Raw genomic sequence first — 18,755 nt, 5'->3', positions numbered from 1 at the left:
ACACAAATAATCAATAGTCAATCTAGAAAGGAAATGGAAATTTTTGTTTGAGTCAACCTGAGGATTGTAATCCAGGAGATGATCTCCCAGATAACTCTGAGAACTGTTCTGAAGAGGTATAGGAGGAGGCAGCATGTGTGTGATTTTGGTGAATGGTTACGCACAATCCGGCCTTCCCCGGTGGCTCAGAGGGTAAAGAGTCTGCCTGCAATGCAGGAGATCCAGGTTCAACTCCTGGGTTGGGAACAACCCTTGGAGAAGGGAATGGCAACCCACTCCAGTATTCTTGCCTGGAGAATCCCTATGGACAGAGGAGCTTGCTGGGCTACAGTCCATGGGGTCACAAAGGCTTGGACACAACTAAGCGACTAACACTTTCACTTTCTTACATGCAATTAACTCTCATCTTGGTAGAAGTTACTGCTATTTGGGAAGAACAGATATCTTAGTTAATGATTTTAGTGCTTTTCTAAGTATAGGAAGATGCAAGAAATTGGGTTCATAATTCTGTAAAGCTCTAACTACCTGAGGGTCAGTTCTGTCCCATTCTCCCAGAGCACAGTCTCATCCTGATACTTGCCCTGAATTCCTTTCACAAATTCCTTTCAGTGGCTTCAGTGACTTGTGACTTGATTCTTGTAGAACTGGATGGTGGGCGACATTCTTTCTTTTACAATCCCCACCCTTTTGGTTTGAATTGTGACCAAGGTTTGGGAGGCATTTCATGACCAGTTTATCATGAGCTAGGAATGCTCTTTCCCAGGTTAGGAAAAGATTTTCCTGATAGGCCACTCAATGTCCTGTTATTGGACCAGGTTCCTTTAACCGTAACCAAGAGCCTCTGGATTGCCTGTCTGTAAGATTTTCACTTTCAGTCCAGGCTGCTCGCGGGCTCCCTCCAGCTGTGGCGAGCGCGGTTCACTCTTCACTGCGGTGCTCCGGGCTCTCCTTGCAGGGCCTCTTTGCTGCACAGGCTCTGGGCACGGGGACTTCATAGTTGCGGCACATGGGCTCAGCAGCCCTGGCTCATGGGCTCTAGTGCTTTAAGTCAAGTAGTTTTGGTGTGCAGGCTTAGTTGCTCTGAGATGTGTGGGATCCTTCTGGACCAGGGATAGAACCTCTGTCCCTGCATCACAGGAAGATTCTTAACCACTAGACCAGCAGGGAAGCCCTGGACGGCCTGTCTTACTAGTCTGCTACAGTTCAGGAAACGGTCCTCTCTCGTTGCTTCTTCCCCTATCTAGAATTACACTATTACAATGTTTGATCTTATAGAACTATGTATTTGATCAATCACTTCAGGTCATCTAATCACATTACTTTTATCTGAGGTTCAGTCACACATTGTGTAATGCAAGAAATGATCTTACAGATCAGGCAGAATATAAGTAATATAGCTAGTAACACTAATAAGGTCATAAGCATGCATTTAAGCCAAGAATTTCCATAATATGTGACCCAGTGTTCTCCCAAGTTCCTCTGACCAGTCTGTTCTGCACCAGTCACCATCTTTAAGGGAAATGACATATTGGCTTTGTATACAGAGTTCACCAAAGAAGTCTGCACTTACAAGCTGTGTGGTGGGTCATCAGTGACTCCCTTACAGGATTGTGAAAGGAATGTTATCTTCTAAGGAATTACCCAGTTGGCATCAGAAAAAAAAAAAAAACCCAAACAAAATAAGTCGATGGTCATGACTGAGCAGGCATTTCTGTCATTGGAACAGAGAGCGAGCCTGTGTGCTTGCAGTCGAGTTGCTCAGTCGTACCCGACTCCTTGCAAGCCAACAGACTTTAGCGCGCCAGGCTCTGCTGTCCCTGGGATTCTCCATGAAACAGTGCTGGAGTGGGCTGCCATTTCCTTCTCCAGGGGATCTTCGCCACCCAGGGATCAAACCCTGGTCTCCTGTATTGCAGGCAGATTCTTCACCCACTGAGCCTCTTGGGAAGTCCTTCTCTTACTGGGAAGGGCTCCTTAATGCAAAATGCAGATACACAATGCACACTAGTGGGGAGGGAGGAGGGACAAGGGGTAGGGAAAATTTTCATTTCAATTTCTATCTTGCCTTAAAATATGGCTTTTTATTTCATCAAAACAAAGCTTGGGGAATCTGATTAATTTGACTCACTCATCAGGTCAGGGTGTAAACTCAGGAGCGGAATCAGAATTCCAAATTCCTAGAACTGTCTGCTCTGAAGAACTGGCACCTCCACTCTCATCGTTTCCTGGTTCTCAAAGAAGCAAGCCCGTACTGACGACTGGGAGGAGGTCCCTTCCGCCCCGCCCTGCCCCGCCCCCTTCGTCCCGCCCCTTTTTATTCCGCCCCGCCCCCATGGCTGAGGACTAGGCTCAGGGAGCGACAGAGAAAACCACACTTCCCAGAGTGCACCGCCCCCGCAACGGCCTTACGGTCGGCCTCGGGCTCCCGGAGCCATCTTTGTGGGCTGAGGAGGCGGCGCGGCCTGGGACCATGGCGCTCTTCCCCGCCTTTGCGGGTGTCGCCGAGGCTCCGGACGGCGGGAGGAAAGGTGAGCCCGCGGGAGGGATGAAGAAGGCGCTCGGCGGGCTTGGAGGGGAGTCCCTTGGGCTGGCTCTCGGCGCTTGCCTTGGGTTTGTTTATCCGCTTGTATCCCAGAGTTCTCCGCGGCGCTGCAGGGCCTTCTGGGAGGCCGGCCTCTCGGCGGGCCTCTGGGCCGGAGTTGTGGCGTCCGGAGGCGGGGAGAGGCGGGAGGGGACGCGGGCCGGGGGCCTCCGTACAACCCTTCCCGAGGCACGGTGGTGTTTTCACGGGGGGGACTCCGGATGCAAGTGCTGGGTGTCCTTCATTACAGCTTGCTTTCTTCCCCGTTTTACTTATTTCTGAATCGCTTACTGGGTGCCTGTCTTTTGTCCGAACCAGGGCTAGAAACTTAGGGTCCGAAGCCCAATCAAACGTAGTGGGCACAGCTGCTGGGAATAAGCACTGGCATCTATTCACTGAAGGCTAACTGTAGGTCAGGTAACGGTGTGACATGCTTTATTCAAGCCTTGAACATTCCCAGGAGCTCTGCGTTGTTAAAAATTGTGGCACACAGTGAGGAAACTGGGTCCTCTGTCCGACAGACGTTTTCCACCAAATCCTTATGGTGTCCTAACATGCTTCTCTGCCCTAGTGCCTCAGTCGTGTCCAGCCCTGTGTGACCCCACGGACTGTAGCCCACCAGGCTCCTCTATCCACAGGATTCTCCAGGCAAGAATACTGGAGTGGGTTGCCAAGACCTCCTCCAGGGGATCTTCCCAGCCAGGGATCAGACCCACATCTCCCGGCCTCTAGCATTGGCGGGCGGATTCTTTTTATCCCTGAGCCAACAGGGAAGCCTCTCTCTACCCTAGAATTTCCTGTCAGTTCAGTTCAATTCAGTCACTCAGTCTGACCTATTCTGCGCACCCATGGACTGCAGCACACCAGGCCTCCCTGTCCATCACCAACTTCCAGAGCTTGCTCAAACTCATGTCCATTGAGTTGGTGATGCCATCCAACCATCTCATCCTCTGTTGTTCCCTTCTCCTCCTGCCCCCAATCTTTCCCAGCATCAGGGTCTTTTCCAATGAGTCAGTTCTTCAAATCAGGTGGCCAAAGTATTGGAAGTTCAGCTTCAGCATCAGTCCTTCCAATGAACATTCAGGACTGATTTCCTTTAGGATGGATTGGTTGGATCTCCTTGCAGTCCAAGGGACTCTCGAGTCTTCCTCAGCACCACAGTTCAAAAGCATCAATTCTTAAGTGCTCAGCTTTCTTTATGGACCAACTCTCATATCCACACATGATTACTGGAAAAACGATAACTTTGACTAGATGGACCTTTGTTAGCAAAGTACTGTCTCTGCTTTTTAATATGCTGTCTAGGTTGGTCATACCTTTTCTTCCAAGGAGCAAGCATCTTTTAATTTCATGGCTGCAGTCACCATCTGCAGTGATTTTAGAACCCAAGAAAATAAAGTCTGCATCTGTTTCCACTGTTTCCCCATCTCTTTGCCATGAAGTGATGGGACCAGATGCCATGATCTTAGTTTTTTGAATGTTGAGCTTTAAGCCAACTTTTTCACTCTCCTCTTTCACTTTTGTCAAGAGGCTCTTTAGTTCCTCTTCACTTTCTGCCATAAGGGTGGTGTCATCTGCATATCTGAGGTGATTGATATTTCTCCCAGCAATCTTGATTCCAGCTTGTGCTTTATTCAGCCTGACATTTGGCATGATGTACTCTGCATATAAGTTAAATAAGCAGAATGACAATATACAGCCTTGATGTACTCCTTTTCCTGTTTGGAACCAGTCTGTTGTTCCATGTCCAGTTCTAACTGTTGCTTCCTGACCTGCGTATGCAGATTTCTCAGGAGGCAAGTCAGGTGGTCTGATATCCGCATCTCTTGAAGAATTTTCCACAGTTTGTTGTCATCCACACAGTCAAAGGCTTTGGTCTAGTCGATAAAGCAGAAATAGATGTTTTTCTGAAACTCTCTTGCTTTTTCGATGATCCAGTGGATGTTGGCAATTTGATCTCTGGTTCCTCTGCCTTTTCTAAATCTAGCTTGAACATCTGGAAGTTCATGGTTCATGTACTGTTGAAGCCTGGCTTGGAGAATTTTGAGCATTACTTTGCTAGTGTGTGAGATGAGTACAATTGTGTGGTAGTTTGAGCATTCTTTTGCATTGTCTTTCTTTGGGATTGGCATGAAATCTGACCTTTTCCAGTCCTGTGGCCACTGCTGAGTTTTCCAAATTTGCTGGCATATTGAGTGCAGCACTTTCACAGCATCATCTTTCAGGATTTGAAAGAGCTCAACTGGAATTACATCACCTCCACTAGCTTTGTTCATTGTGATGCTTCCTAAGGCCCACTTGACTTTGAATTCCAGATCTGGCTCTAGGTGAGTGGTCACACCATCGTTATTATTTGGGTCATGAAAATCTTCTTTTGTACAGTTCTTCCGTGTATTCTTGCCACCTCTTCTTAATATCTTCTGCTTCTGTTAGGTTCATGCCATTTCTGTCCTTTACTTTGCCCATCTTTGCATGAAATGTTTCCTTGGTATCTCTTATTTTCTTGAAGGGATCTCTAGTCTTTCCCATTCTGTTCTTTTCCTCTATTTCTTTGCACTGATCACTGAGGAAGGCTTTCTTATCTCTCCTTGCTATTCTTTGGATCTCTGCATTCAGATGCTTATATCTTTCCTTTTCTCCTTTGCCTTTCCCTTCGCTTCCTTTCACAGTTATTTTTAAGGCCTCCTCAGACAAGGATTTTGCCTTTTTGCATTCCTTTTTCTTGGAGACGGTCTTGATCCCTGTCTCCTGTAGAATGTCACAAACCTCCGTCCATGGTTCTTCAGGCACTCTGTCTATCAGATCTAATCCCTTGAATCTATTTCTCATTTCCACTGTATAATCGTAAGGGGTTTGGTTTAGGTCATACCTGAATGGTCTAGTAGTTTTCCCTACTTTCTGCAATTTAAGTCTGAATTTGGCAATAAGGAGTTCATGATCGAGCCACAGTCAGCTCCCAGTCTTGTTTTTGCTGACTGTATAGAGCTTCTCCATCTTTGGCTGCAAAGAATATAATCAGTCTGATTTTTGTATTGACCATCTGGTATTGTCCATGTGTAGAGTCTTCTCTTGTGTTGTTGGAAGAGGGTGTTTGCTATGACCAGTGCATTTTCTTGGCAAAACTCTATTAGCCTTTGCCCTGCTTCATTCCGCATTCCAAGGCCAAATTTGCCTGTTACTCCAGGTGTTTCTTCACTTCCTACTTTTGCATTCCAGTCCCCTATAATGAAAAGAACATCTTTTTTGGGTGTTAGTTCTAGAAGGTCTTGTAGGTCTTCCTAGAACCGTTCATCTTGAGCTTCTTCAGCATTCCTTGTTGGGCCATAGACTTGGATTACTGTGCTATTGAATGGTTTGTCTTGGAAACAACAGAGATCATTCTGTCGTTTTTGAGATTGCATCCAAGTACTGCATTTTGGACTCTTTTGTTGACCATGATGGCTACTCCATTTCTTCTGAGGGAGTCCTGCCCGCAGCAGTAGACACGCTACTATCTACTATTTGACCCGTTGCAGTCCATTTTAGTTCACTGATTTCTAAAATGTTGACGTTCACTCTTGCCGTCTCCTGTTTGACCACTTCCAACTTGCCTTGATTCGTGGACCTAACATTCAGGGTTCCTATGCAATATTCCTCTTTCCAGCATCAGACTCTACTTCCATCACCAGTCACATCCACAACTGAGTGTTATTGCTTTGGCTTGTCATTCTTTCTGGAGTTATTTCTCCACTGATCTCCAGTAGCATATTGGGCACCTGCCAGCCTGGGGAGTCCCTCCTCCAGTGCCCTGTCTGAAATAATAGGGAGGGGACACAGCCCCACCCATCAACAGAAAATTGGATTAAAGATTTATTGAGCATGGCCCCGCCCATCAGAACAAGGCCTCAGTCAGTCTCCCCCATCAGGAGGCTTCCATTACCCTCTTATCCTTCTCCATCAGAGGGCAGACAGACTGAAAACCACAGTCACAGAAAACTAACCAATCTGATCACATGGACCACAGCCTTGTCTAAGTCAGTGAAACTATGGGCCATGCTGTGTAGGGCCGCCCAAGACGGATGGGTCGTGGTGGAGAGTTCTGACAAAGTGTGGTCCACTGGAGAAGAGAATGGCAAACCACTTCAGTACTCTTGCCTTGAGAACCCTATGAACAGTAGAATTTCTTGTAAGCTGGTGGTTAGATCTAGAGAGTTAGGTTCAGTTTGAAAATACCTCACTGGGTCTGCTCTGCACTTGCCATTGATCCAAATCGGGAGGCTGAGCTGCCTAGTTCCCGCTCCCTTAGTGGTTAAGATGGGCCAGTGGGCTCCTGGACAGCCTGTTACATCCGTTAGGAAGCTGCCCATGCGTCTTTCCCCTAAAAATCTTCCATCTCTGTTCTCCAACCTTCTCCTACTGGGTAGAACTTTTATTAGTCAGTGGTGTCCTTCCATTTTTTTTTATCCTTAATATGAGCAACTGCATTTCCCTTCCTTTTCTTCTTAAAGTATAGTTGATTTACCATGTTTGAGGTGTACAGCAGGGTAATTCAGCTATGTATATATATATAAAATTTTCCAGACTTTTCCCATTACAGGTTTTTACAGAATACGGTTCTCTGTGCTGTACAGTAGGTTCTTGGTGTTTCTCTATTTTATATATAGTATGTATCTGTTAATGCCAAGTCCCAAGTTTATCCCCACCCCCCACTTCTGTTTCTAAACTGCAGAGTATTCTGCATTTTACCTTAAATCCCAGAGATCACTCTGCACTGGAGTGTATAAATCTTTCTCAGTCCTTCTGGCTGGTACCTAGTGCTCCATCGAGTGAACGCCACTTGATGACAGAATGTTTATTCTGTCAGTCCCTCTGAAGGACATTAGAACTGTTCCTGGTGTTTCGCTGTTAAAAACAGAAGCACTGTATTTTTGGCCTTATGCTGTAAAGTGTTATGAAAATGTAAGATGGTGTTAGTACTGATGTGTGCAGTTTTAATTTAAAAAAACAACAAAAGCACCACAACCTGGGCAGCAGCACCAAAGCTGGTGAGAGAGGCTGTGTCCTCTCCTCTCTCAGTTCTGTCAGGAGTTAAGCCAGGATTAAAGTAGGCGGCATAGTCAGTACGCGTTTTGGGGAGGCTGAGTTCAGCAGAATTCATTCTGTCAACAAACAGGTGTCCAGCGCGTCCCTTGTGTTAGGGGCAGCAGAGAGCCCCCAGGGTGTGACCCTTCCAGCTCTTGAGCTTTCCTTTCCGCATCGTCAGGTTGATGGGGACTGTCTCCTCTAATAAAACACTGTTGCTTGGGAGTCGGGCATCTGGACAGAGTTGGGACGAGAGAGACGAGGCTTATGAATGAATGAATGAGACCGTGCTCTTGCACTCAGTCGCTCAGTCGTGTCCGACTCTGCAACCCAACGGACTTGAGTCTGGCAGGCTCCTCTGTCCATGGGGTTCTCTACGCAAGAATACTGGAGTGGGCTGCCATTTCCTTCTCCAGAGGATCTTCCCAACCCAAGGGTTGAACCTGGCTCTCCTCTCCTGCATTGCAGGCAGATTCTTTACCCACTGAGCCACCTGGGAAGTTCATGTGTTTCTGACGTGAAAGTGAAAGTCGCTCAGTCATGTCCGACTCTTTGCAACCCTAGGGACTATACAGTCCATGGAATTCTCCAGGCCAGAATACTGGAGTGATAAGTCTTTTCCCTTCTCCAGGGGATCTTCCCAACCCAGGGATTGAACCCAGGTCTCCCACATTGCAGGCGGATTCTTTACCAGCTGAGCCACCAGGGACGCCCAAGAATACTGGAGTGGGTAGCCTGTCCCTTCTCCAGCAGATCTTCCCGACCCAGGAATTGAAATGAGGTTTCCAGCTTTGCAGGCAGAGTCTTTACCAACTGAGTCATCAGGGAAGCCGTCTCTGACATAAATGCTACCAGTATTTTCTTAGGTAGTATCTCAAGGCAATAGAAGTAAAGAGAAAACAAATGGGACCTAATTAAACTTACAGGCTTTTGCACAGCAAAGGAAACCATAGACAAAAGGAAAAAGCCCACAGAATAAAAGCAAATAATTGCAAATGACACAGCTCACAATGGCTTAATTTCCAAAATATACAAATAGCTCATATATAATTCACCACAGAAGCTAAAGGACCCGGCTGAAAAGTGGTCAGAGGCCTAAGTAGACGTTTCTCTAAAGAAGACATACTGATGGGCAGTAGGCACTGTGAAGAGATCTCAGCATTGCTAATTATGAGAGAAAAGCAAACCAAAATTACAGTTAGGCACCAACTCAAATGGGTCAGAATAGCCATCATCAAAAAGCCTACAGACAACAAATGCTGGAGAGGGCGTGGAGAAAAGGGAACCCTCCTACTCTGCAGGTGGGGATGTACGTTTGTGCAGCCACTATGAGGAACACTGTGGAGGTTCCTTAAAAACGAAGAACAGAGCTACCATATGACGCAGCGGCCCCACTCGCGGGCATGTATCTGGAGAAGACAGTCCTTTGAAAAGATAGCTGTGCCCCAGTGTCCGTTTCAGCACTGCTTGCAGTAGCTGAGATGCGGAGACAGCCTGGCTGCTCATCAGCAGGTGAAGGGCGGAGGGAGGGAGACGCAGACGCAAGCGGGGCGCTGCTCAGCCAGGGCGAGAGGAGGCCGCGGTGCCAGCGATGGACAGACACCACGTGGCGTCACTCACGTGTGGAGTGTGAATGATGGCACGGACGCGCCTGTCTGTGAGACACAGACAGACTCGGGGGCAGAGAACAGACGCGTGGTGCCGCAGGGGAAGGGGCGGGGGTGGGGGGGCTGGGAGTGTGCGGCTAGTCGATACAGACTTGTGTGCAGAGCGGATGAACAGCAAGGTCCCCGGAGCGGCGCAGGGACTGGGCTCAGAACCCTGGGGAAACTAATGGAAAAGGGCACAAAGTAGAATGCCCACGGTGTGGGCTTCCCAGATGGTGCCGGTGGTGAAGAACCTGCCGGCTGGGGCGGGAGACTTAGGAGATGTGGGCTCCGCCCCTGGGCCCGGAGGGCTCCCTGGAGGAGGCCGTGGCAGTTCAGTCCGGTCTGCTTGCCTGGAGAATCCCAGGCACTGAGGAGCCTGGCAGGCTGCAGTCCATGGGGTCACGAAGAGCGACTGAGGCGGCTTCACACACGTGGGTATAATGGAGTTGCTTTGCTGTACAACACAGATCAGCACACTTCAAATCAAGTACACTTTGACAGATAAACTGTATGCGATTCACTAGTCTAAGTGTTTACAAATACGTATTAAGTCATTGAATCCTCATAACAGCTCTGTGGAGTCAGCACTATCATCAGCATTCTTTAGGAGAAGGAAGCAGAAGCGCAGCCAGGCTTTAGGCTTTGGCTTGGGCTCAAGCAGTCTGGCTTCAAAATCATGGACTCTTTTATTTTTTTAATTTTGCATATTTTAATTTCAGAGCTAAAAAACCGCAACACACAACATTTAAAGCTCCCTGCTGTCTCTGGCTTCTCACTTGAGGAGCCCCAGGCCTACTGCACCACACCTATGCCAGGATCAAAGCGGGCCTGAGCGTTGACAGAGATGAAGCGTGTGTTCTCGCAAACAAGACTCTTTGCCGCTGAGCTTCCGAACCATAGGCCTGATTCTGTTGCTCTTTGGGTAAAACAAACACCGTCACGGCCTTTGAAGGCCCTGAGCCTCTCTGGCCATCTCGCTCCTGCTTCCTGTCACTGCCAGAGGTTCAGCTGTAGCAGCGCCTCCTGCGTGGCAGTCACGCCCTCTCCCTTTCAGGCCTCTGCACACGCCGTCCGCCCTGCCTTGATGCCTCCTGGGAGCACGCGTGCCTCCCGTCCTCTCGCCGTGCGGCCTTATAAGCGGTCCCCACGGGCAGCGCTCCCGCCCTGCCTCGTCTGCACGAGGGAGCCCACCTGTGCTGCCGCTGTCCCTGTGGGCTTCCTCTTTCCCGGCCTGCGTCTCGCTGCCCGTGACCGAGTGCCGTGTGTCAGGCCCCTGAGAGCCGTCCTGGGCATGTCCTGCTCCCGAACGTCTCCGGAACTCAGAACGGTGGCCGGCTCTCAGTGAAGACGTGCTGGTGAAAGGGGAGGCTGGGAGAGACGAGGGCCTCGCGTTTTGTTCAGAATTGCACAGCGGGTAGACGAGGAAGCCAGTGTCTGAACACGGGTCCTTCCGATACCAGAAAGTGTACTATGAGCCGCGCCGTGATAGTGCGGTGCTGGGGTTTGCTTGTTCACAGTTTCCCTTTGGGTCCCGGGGTCTCTTCGAAGTGTGTTAACTCTGTGGGAAGGCTGGCCTTGCGGAGGTCCTCTGTGCTCCCTGTCTTCCGTGCAGTCCTTAGCCAAGTTTCCAGGTGCTTTCTGCATGAAAACTTGTGCTCTTGGACTCTGTCAGGAGCTGGACGGAGAGCTTGGCGCGCTGTTCTTTGAAGGAGCAGTGCCCTTCCCTAATGCACGTGTTGTAGAGCCCGGGAGTCCTTTGAAATTAGCGTCCCTGGAGGGTGGTGCTCGCCTCTGTTCATGGGAACAGTTGGTGCTCCTGTGTTACACCGGTCTCCTCTCCTGGAAGGTAGAGCTCTCCTGTGACACCTCCCGTGTGTGGAGAAACAGTTGCCTCAGGACGCCCCTTGCTGAGGGATGCACAGGGCAAATGCGGATAAAGCAGAGACGGTTCCACACTCTGGCGGCTCGGTGCTGAGCTGCGGAGCCTGGTTCCCGGGAGCGCGTGTGGCGGGGCCCCTGTCCACCTGGGGTGCTCGCTGCAACACGAATGCCAAATACTCCTCTTGCTTTTTGCCTTTTTTTTTTTTTCCTGTAAGCACTAAAATCCTCTCTGGGTTTCTTTAGGTTAGTGAAAATAGGTACTCATGTAGACCTTTTGGGAAGAAAACGTGGCGTAAAGTGAGCTGTAGAAAAGCAGAGGCTACCCGCCACACGATGAGAGAGGGCTGCAGAGCAAGGTGTTCATCCAGTCGTGATTCGACACCTGTGTCTAAAGTTCACATCTGTCTGTGACAGTTCCTTCTTTCCTTTATCTACATGTGTTAGTTGCTTTAGTCACGTCCAGCTCTTTGCGACCCTGTGGACTGTAGCCCTCCAGGCTTCTCCGTCAGTGGGATTTCCCAGCAAGAACACTGGAGTGGGTTGCCATTTCCTTCTCCAGGGGATTTTCCCAAGCCAGGGATCAAACCTGTGTCTCCTGTATTGGAGGCAGATTCTTTACTGTCTGAGCCACCAGGGAAGCCTCCTCTATCTATAATGGAATTGAATCAAAGCATTTCCCCTAGTGATGGAGAAATGAAATTATATAAGAAACTTATATAAAGTTCAAAGCAACTTATTCAGATCACAAGAAGCTTTGCACTTGAAGTATTCATGACAATTCGTATTATTTTGTGTAAAGTCTCTGATAATGTGGCTCTTCCGATTCCTGCCTGGCTTTGTTAGGCGGCAGGTCTAAAGCTGTTTTTCTGCCTGGCACTTTCCCCTTCTTCCTTTCTTAGACGTGTATGGGTATAGCAGGGCGCTAACTTCCAGGTAAGTCTCAACCTGTGATTTACTTACCTGCAGGGACAAAAGGTTTTCAGCCAGTCAGCTTTTCTGTCTTAAACCCTAGTGGTATCCTGCCAGTCTTCTCTGAAACGTTACATCCTGCTTGGTATTAGCACAATTATCTAAATACATAATAGGCATTTGTAAATTATTTGAAGATGTAAGTAAATATAGGAAAGGACTTTGCAATCTGATTTTTAATTCTTTTGATCTCAGATAGCTTTCTGGGATTCTGTGTAATTAAAATTTAACAATGCAGATGTGTCATGTGAAGTGTTAGGATTAAACGGAAGCACCAGGAGAGCAGGGACTCGTTCACCACTGTGCCTCCAAAGCCTGGAGCTGTGCCTGTACACGCAGTAGGTATTCCGTTCTTTAATGATTAAATCTGCGTGTACAGTGAAGACCAGAGAAATTATAAAGTTGAGCTTTGTGCCTAGATAATGGCATCCGTCTGACAATCTCAAATGCTTTCAGTGCTGTGAACCAGGTGCTAGGGTGCAAGGGCGCAGAGAGATGATTCGGATCCTCTCTCATTTTATTTATTCAGCAAATGCTCCTTGACTCCCGCTGCTTTGTCCCGAGGCCCTGTGCCTGGAGTGGAGAACGCGGGCGTGAGCCGCCGCGGCTCCCATCCCTCCTCTTGCTCTTGGTTTGGGAAGAAGGGAGCGGGAAGAGCGAGGCCAGCTGGAGCCTTGGCAGCCAGCGCTGTAGGGCGGTCGGTGCAGCTGCTTGGCTGGCGGGGTGTTTCCGTGGGTCGTTTTCTCTTTCTCCGCTGCCGCTCTTGATGGTGTCGCAGTGACCGACTCACGTGGCCCCTGTGAAGATCTGAGCTGTTGGCCTGTGGCTTAGGATCTGATTGGAAGGCTTGACATGCAGATAGTGAGGTTACGAGAGGGGGCTTGCTGTGATAGCCGGCTGTGCCACCTGCAAGGAGACTTAGGAGAAACAGCGCCTTTATTGAGGAGGTGAAGAGTTAGCCGTGGCGCGGTCAGAAGGGGCTGGGTGGAGGGTTGAGGCCCAGGGTCGGGGTGTGTGTGACTTCCCTCCCCTGGGCCTCTGACTGCTGATCTGTAGGAGAGGGAGGGGCATCAAGGCTCTGCCCCCTGGGAGCCCTCGGCGGCAGCATCCTGCTTCTTCTCTCCTGCGTCTTGGCCTTTGAAAGACTACATTTCAACAGTGAGTTCCTTGGTAAACAATGTGAAAATTTCTGGACTAGGTGATCTCCCCAATTTTCCAGGCCTGACATTCAGTGAATATTAAATATTCCACGTGTTCACTGCTAATACGCTAGCTGCCCGGCCGCCCACCCGAGGAAACAGCGACTTCTTATCAGGTCAAAATACGCTTTTTTCCTACAAAAGGTCATTTGATTGAGATGAAGGTCACTCAGAGGGTCAACGATGATTTGAGTTCGAAACCCAAGAGTTTTAGTCCTTTATAGACTACCTTTTTCCTCTCCATGGTGGCCCCATACGGCAAAACCTTAGATGCATCCTGTCGCTCAGTCGCTCAGTCGTGTCCGACTCTGTGGCCCCATGGAGTCCGGGGGCCGCCGGGCTCCTCTGCCCGTGGGGTTTCCCAGGCGAGACTCCTGGAGTGGGTGGCCGTTCTCCTGAAGAGCTTTGCTCGTGCCTGCTGAAGGGCTCTGGAGGGCCGCGCTTTGCTGCTCTTGCGCCTTGGCTTTTCTCAGGCCGCGCCCACCGTCCGAGTGTTTCTGGAGGGTCTAACGGACTCTGAGCGCATCTCCGCGCACGCTGTCTGCTCCGTCTCCCCCACTTTCCCTTTGCTCCTGACTGTCGCTCTTGCTCAGTCGTGTCTGGCCCTCTGAGACTCCGTGGACTGCAGCACGCCAGGCTCCCCTGCCCTTCACTGTGGCAGCACCCAGTTATTGTGAAGCGACAGGAACTATTTTCACATACCTCTTGCCAGAAATCAGGCCCGAGAGAAGGGAACCAGCAGAGAAGGAGAAAGGAGACAGCAGAGGAAAGCCCGCGTGAGCAGCGGTCTCAGCGCCCCTCGGTCAGGCCTCACCGCTTGCTCCGTGCCTTGAGTCTCCTCTCCTGCGCAGTGGAGACCGTGGTTCCTCCTGCAGGGGGGTGTTGTGAGGGTTAAAATATGTAAGTTGCTTAATCTGTTGCTTGGCCTGCAGTCAGGCCCTCCGTAGCTAGATTCCCTCTCTTCTTTCCCTTTTTTCCCGTGCTGTTTCTCTTTCCTCTTCAGGAGCTTTTCTTCCTTCTTCCACCCACTCTTTTCCACAGATGTTTGTTAAACTCCTACTGATGTGTGCCAGGCATCGGTCTCAGTGCTGGGGATACAGCAGTGAGTGAAACGTCGGGATGCGCATTCCAGTATCCCCTCCTCACTACGATGCACTTAGCATCAGGGACTAGGATACAGAATGTATAAAGAAGTCTTACAACTCAATAGTAAAAACACATCCCAATTAAAGAATGGGCCAAAGATTTGAATAACTGTTTCTCCTGAATTACGGAGGGCCAAGAAACGCGTGAAAAGATTCTCGACACTGAGTCAGCAGGGAGATGGAAACCACCATCACAGTGAGGAAACCCCGCGCGCAGCAGGACTGGGGTCCGGAGGACAGGAGTGAGCTGCCAGCGACTTGGAGAAGGTGGAGCCTCACGCGTGCCTTGCTCACCGGAGCATACAGCGTGTGGCCGATGCGGAAAGCAGTCTGGCAGTCCTCAACGTGCTGAACATGGGTTCCGATAGGACCTAGCAGCTCTGCTCCTAGATGGCTGCCCAAGATGACGGAAAACGTGGGTCCACATGGAAACCGGTGCCTGAATGCTTACAGCAGGGTTTGTTAAGCAGGCACAAAGTGGGAGCAGCCCGTGTCCCTCAGCTGACAGTGGATAAGATGTCCCCCAACTGAAGATGGAAACCCATCAGCTAGAATCGCCCTTGTTGTTCAGTCCTGAGTCGTGTTCACCTCTCTGCAACCCGTGAGCTGCAGCACGCCAGGCGTCCCTGTCCTTCACCATCTCCCGGAGCTGGCGCAAACTCCTGCCCACTGAACTGGTGATGCCAGCCCGCCATCTCGTCCTCTGCTGCGCCCTTCTCCTCATGCCTCCAGTCTTCCTAAGCATCAAGGTCCTTTCCAATGAGATGATTCTGCAGCAGAATGGAGTGAGATTCTGATACACGCTGCATACAGCACAGATGGACCTTGGAGACATTACGTCAAGTGAACGAAGCCAGTTATAAAAGAACACGCATTGAATGGTCTTGTTTATAGTAAAATATTCAAAAGAGGCAACTCTATAGCAAGTAGAGCGGGGCTTGCTTATGGCTCGTGGGGGCGGTGTGGGAGAGCGGGAGGCGGGTGACCACAGACGGGTGGGGGCTCCTTGGGGAGGGTGGAGACGTTCTGAACTTGCGGTGAGGGTGGCGGGATTCTGGATGCATTGAGGCCACTGACTGGCACGTGCGCTGTGTCCCAGCGCAGCTGTCACACAGGCTGACTCCCCCGCTCGCGCCCCACTGCCGCCGCTTCGCGCGTTCTTTCTCCTGAGCGTGGGGTTATGCCCTGGCTCCCAAACAGAGCGGGACGAGGTCCCTGCCCTCCACGGGCCGCCTCGCTGCCACCCCGCGTTTCCCCTTCCAGCCAAGACTGCTAAAGGTTAGAAGATGGGTAATTTAGAAATTGTAAATTGTAGAAGAGTCAGAAACGAATGGATGAGCAGGAAGAACTGTTCTCGGGCGTTTAACCTCACCACCCGGAGATAATCATGCTTCATACCTTGTATAGTTTTAGCATTCATTTAGAAAGTTGACACCTTCCATTTTTGTTTTCGCCGAGTACTGTTATGAGGGAAAACTTCTGTTGCGTTCCTCTAAAGATTGCTGTTGTTTAGTTGCTGAGTTATGTCCAACTCTTTTGTGTCCCCGTGGACTGTGACATGCAAGGCTCCTCTGCTCAAGGGATTTCACAGGCAAGAATACTGGAGTGGGCTGCCGTTTCCTGTTCCAGGGAATATTCCCGACCCAGGGGTTGGACCCACGCCTCCTGCCTTGGCAGGTGGGTTCTTTACCACTGAGCTACCTGGGAAGTCCAGAGTTAGTGCATAACGGGTCAAAGTAACCTATACTAGCATAGAACATTGTAATTTTTTTTAAATAAACATACCTGAGTCTTCTGTAATACTGTTAAGTGTGATAAGTTTTTATGCATGGCCTTTTTTTTTTTAAACTTTTCAGAATTGTCTAAATCAAATTTGGGGTCAGGAAAACCTAATGCTTTGGGAGGTTTATGCTCATTAGTGTGTGGATGGAATACATGCAGTCTCGTTGCATTTTAAGCCACACTTGTTACTTGGCTTTTGCTTAAGCCGCAGCCTGATATCACAAGAGGATTCCAGTCTTAAATATTTCAGAGTGCATTAAAGCTCCATGCCCTGTGAAGTAAGAATTCCATGGGTTCCCTTCAGTCTCTGTGGACTGTTCAGAAATGTCTGGCTTATGTGGGTTGTGAATTAGGATGTCAGCTGGTAAGATAGATTCCCAGCGTGAGAAAGCCCATTGAACTGATTTCACTCATCTTTTCTCCCTTCTGCCCGTGTGCAGAATTAGACTGGCTGAGCAACCCAAGCTTCTGTGTTGGAGCCATAACATCTCTGAGCCGACAATCTCAAGAGGCCACCGCAGCCCCTGTTTCTGAAGGGTCACCGCTGACAAGGTAGTTTTTGTTTAACGATTTCATTTATTCCTGTTCTGCTTTTGGCTCCGCTGGGTCTCCATTACTCTGCAGGCTTCTCTAGTTGGGGAGGGCGGGAGCCGCTCTCCCGGGACGGTGCTTGCAGCTCACTGCGTTGGCCGCTCTGGTTGTGCAGCAGTGGCTGTGGGCCCGTGGGCTCGGGGGTCGTGTCTCCTGGCTCTGGAGCGTGGGCTCTGGGGTTGTGGCGTCTCCCGGCTCTGGAGCGTGGGCTCAGGGGTTGTGGCCCATGGGCTTAGTTGATCCGTGACAGTGGGATCTTCGCTGACGGACCAGCGATCGAGCCCGCGCCTCCTGCGTTGGTGGGCAGACTCTTCACCTCTGAGCCACCAGGGACGCCCACGGCGGAGTTGATAGGCGGATTGTTAGCCTTTGTCAGTGTGCCGTCCATAGCTTGCTTGAGTAGTGATCCTTAGAAAACCCCGTGATGAAAGGGTTAATAAAAGCTCTTTCTTTTACCAGATGTACGGAGGTGGTCTCCACTGTTTTCCCTTCCCTCACTCTTTCCAGATCATCCTTTCTTCCCCTTTGCGTTGCAGTGGCAAGTCCATGACGCAGTCACTGCCGGTAATCAGGCCACGAGGGAGATGGCGTCACTGTGGCGCTTAAGTACCTTTACTAACCTCGTTAGTGGCCTTTAGAATATTGTGATTCAGGTATTTCCTTGGTTGCATAAAGATAGAAGTTGCCTGCAAAAGTAGGAGGAGGTTTTGTAAGAACATAGGATAAAAATCTCATGGGAACTTCGGGGAAAGCAAGGTGGCACACATCTCTACCAGCTTTGAAAGGAGTTTGTTATAGATCACTGGATCGAGAAATGAGCTCTCTCACCAATACAGACCAAACGGTCTCATTAATATGATGTACCATAAAAGTGTGGGAAGCCTTTGAAATTGAGACTAGTTCATGCAGAGAGGAGTAATGAGAAAGAGCTCATTCTAACTTACAAAAACAAGGACCAGCATTAAGCCCACTTTTTTTTCCTTTTCCTTTTTTTTGGCATTAAGGACGTCCTGGTATAATGGATAGGACTGAAAATAAACCTTTAAGAGATTCTAAAATACTGCATCTGATAACTGCCGGATTAATTTAAGAATATACAGCTATGAAAATACAGGTTTAGAAGCTATAAAGATTAGAATCCCTTCAGCCAATGTCATTTTAGGTCCAGCTCTTAAATCTTGAAGGTAAATTTGTAAGCCGGCTTTTTAAATCTCCAGGGTATAAGCCAGGAAGGCACTGTATGATGTCTGAGCAGCTAGGACTCCTGTGGGTGATCAGACAATCGCCTTCTGCGCGTTTGTTGACTTGCATACTTGTTTGCATATTATTTCCCTAATTCTCTTTTGAAAATAACTCTAATGTTGACCTTCCCAAACAGGAGTCCTCTGAAATCAGAGCCTTCAGATGAAAGTGACACTAACAGAAAGCCCAGAGAAACAAGCAGGAAAAAGAAGAAAGAGAAAAAGAAGAAAAGGAAGCTTCTGCGCCACAAGAAAACCAAGAGAAAACGTGGGTCGTCGGGCAGCAGTGGGTCTGAGTCAGACACTGATTCTGAAAAGGACAGACCTTCCAGAAGCGCCAGAGACAGGAAAAGGGAATCAGAGAAACAGAAGTAGGTTTTCTGTTCTCAAATGTCTATGGTTTTTCAAAGCTTGAATTTCTCTACCTTCACTGTTGCCACACGTGAGACGTTTGAACAGTGACTCAGCCGCGCAGTCAGAATGGAGTGAGCGCATTTCTCAGTAAAGGTGGGAAAAACCCAGAAGGTGCTGCGGCATGAGGTCAGCGAAAGAAAAGGAAGAAAAAGAAAACTTTCATAAAAAAATAGGGCCGTGATTTTATTTGAGAAATGTTATCTGGGCGCAGCAATGATTGTGTCAAAATCTGATTCAGACAA

General features: G+C 49.3%; 1 protein-coding gene across 5 annotated transcripts in view; it reads left to right on the top strand.

Annotated features, from left to right (window-relative positions):
* The first annotated feature begins 2,334 nt into the window (after positions 1–2,334).
* NRDE2 (NRDE-2, necessary for RNA interference, domain containing) overlaps positions 2,335–18,755 on the top strand; it is a 46,653-nt gene continuing 30,232 nt past the window's right edge. For 3 of the 5 annotated variants that reach the window (XR_011258035.1, XM_069595237.1, XM_069595235.1), the window contains exons 1-3: positions 14,011–16,162; positions 16,708–16,819; positions 18,237–18,470. Coding sequence is in view for 4 of the 5 variants with exons in the window: in XM_069595237.1 (XP_069451338.1) it covers positions 16,009–16,162; positions 16,708–16,819; positions 18,237–18,470 (500 nt within the window). In the remaining variant the exon portion in view is untranslated. Of the gene's footprint in view, positions 2,529–14,010; positions 16,163–16,707; positions 16,820–18,236; positions 18,471–18,755 lie in introns of those variants that run through there. The other 2 variants (XM_069595238.1, XM_069595236.1) reach the window with 1 other exon arrangement.

The sequence above is a fragment of the Ovis canadensis genome, chromosome 7, assembly GCF_042477335.2.
Source record: "Ovis canadensis isolate MfBH-ARS-UI-01 breed Bighorn chromosome 7, ARS-UI_OviCan_v2, whole genome shotgun sequence".
Lineage (NCBI taxonomy): Eukaryota > Metazoa > Chordata > Mammalia > Artiodactyla > Bovidae > Ovis > Ovis canadensis.
This window is presented reverse-complemented; position numbering and strand designations above follow the sequence as displayed.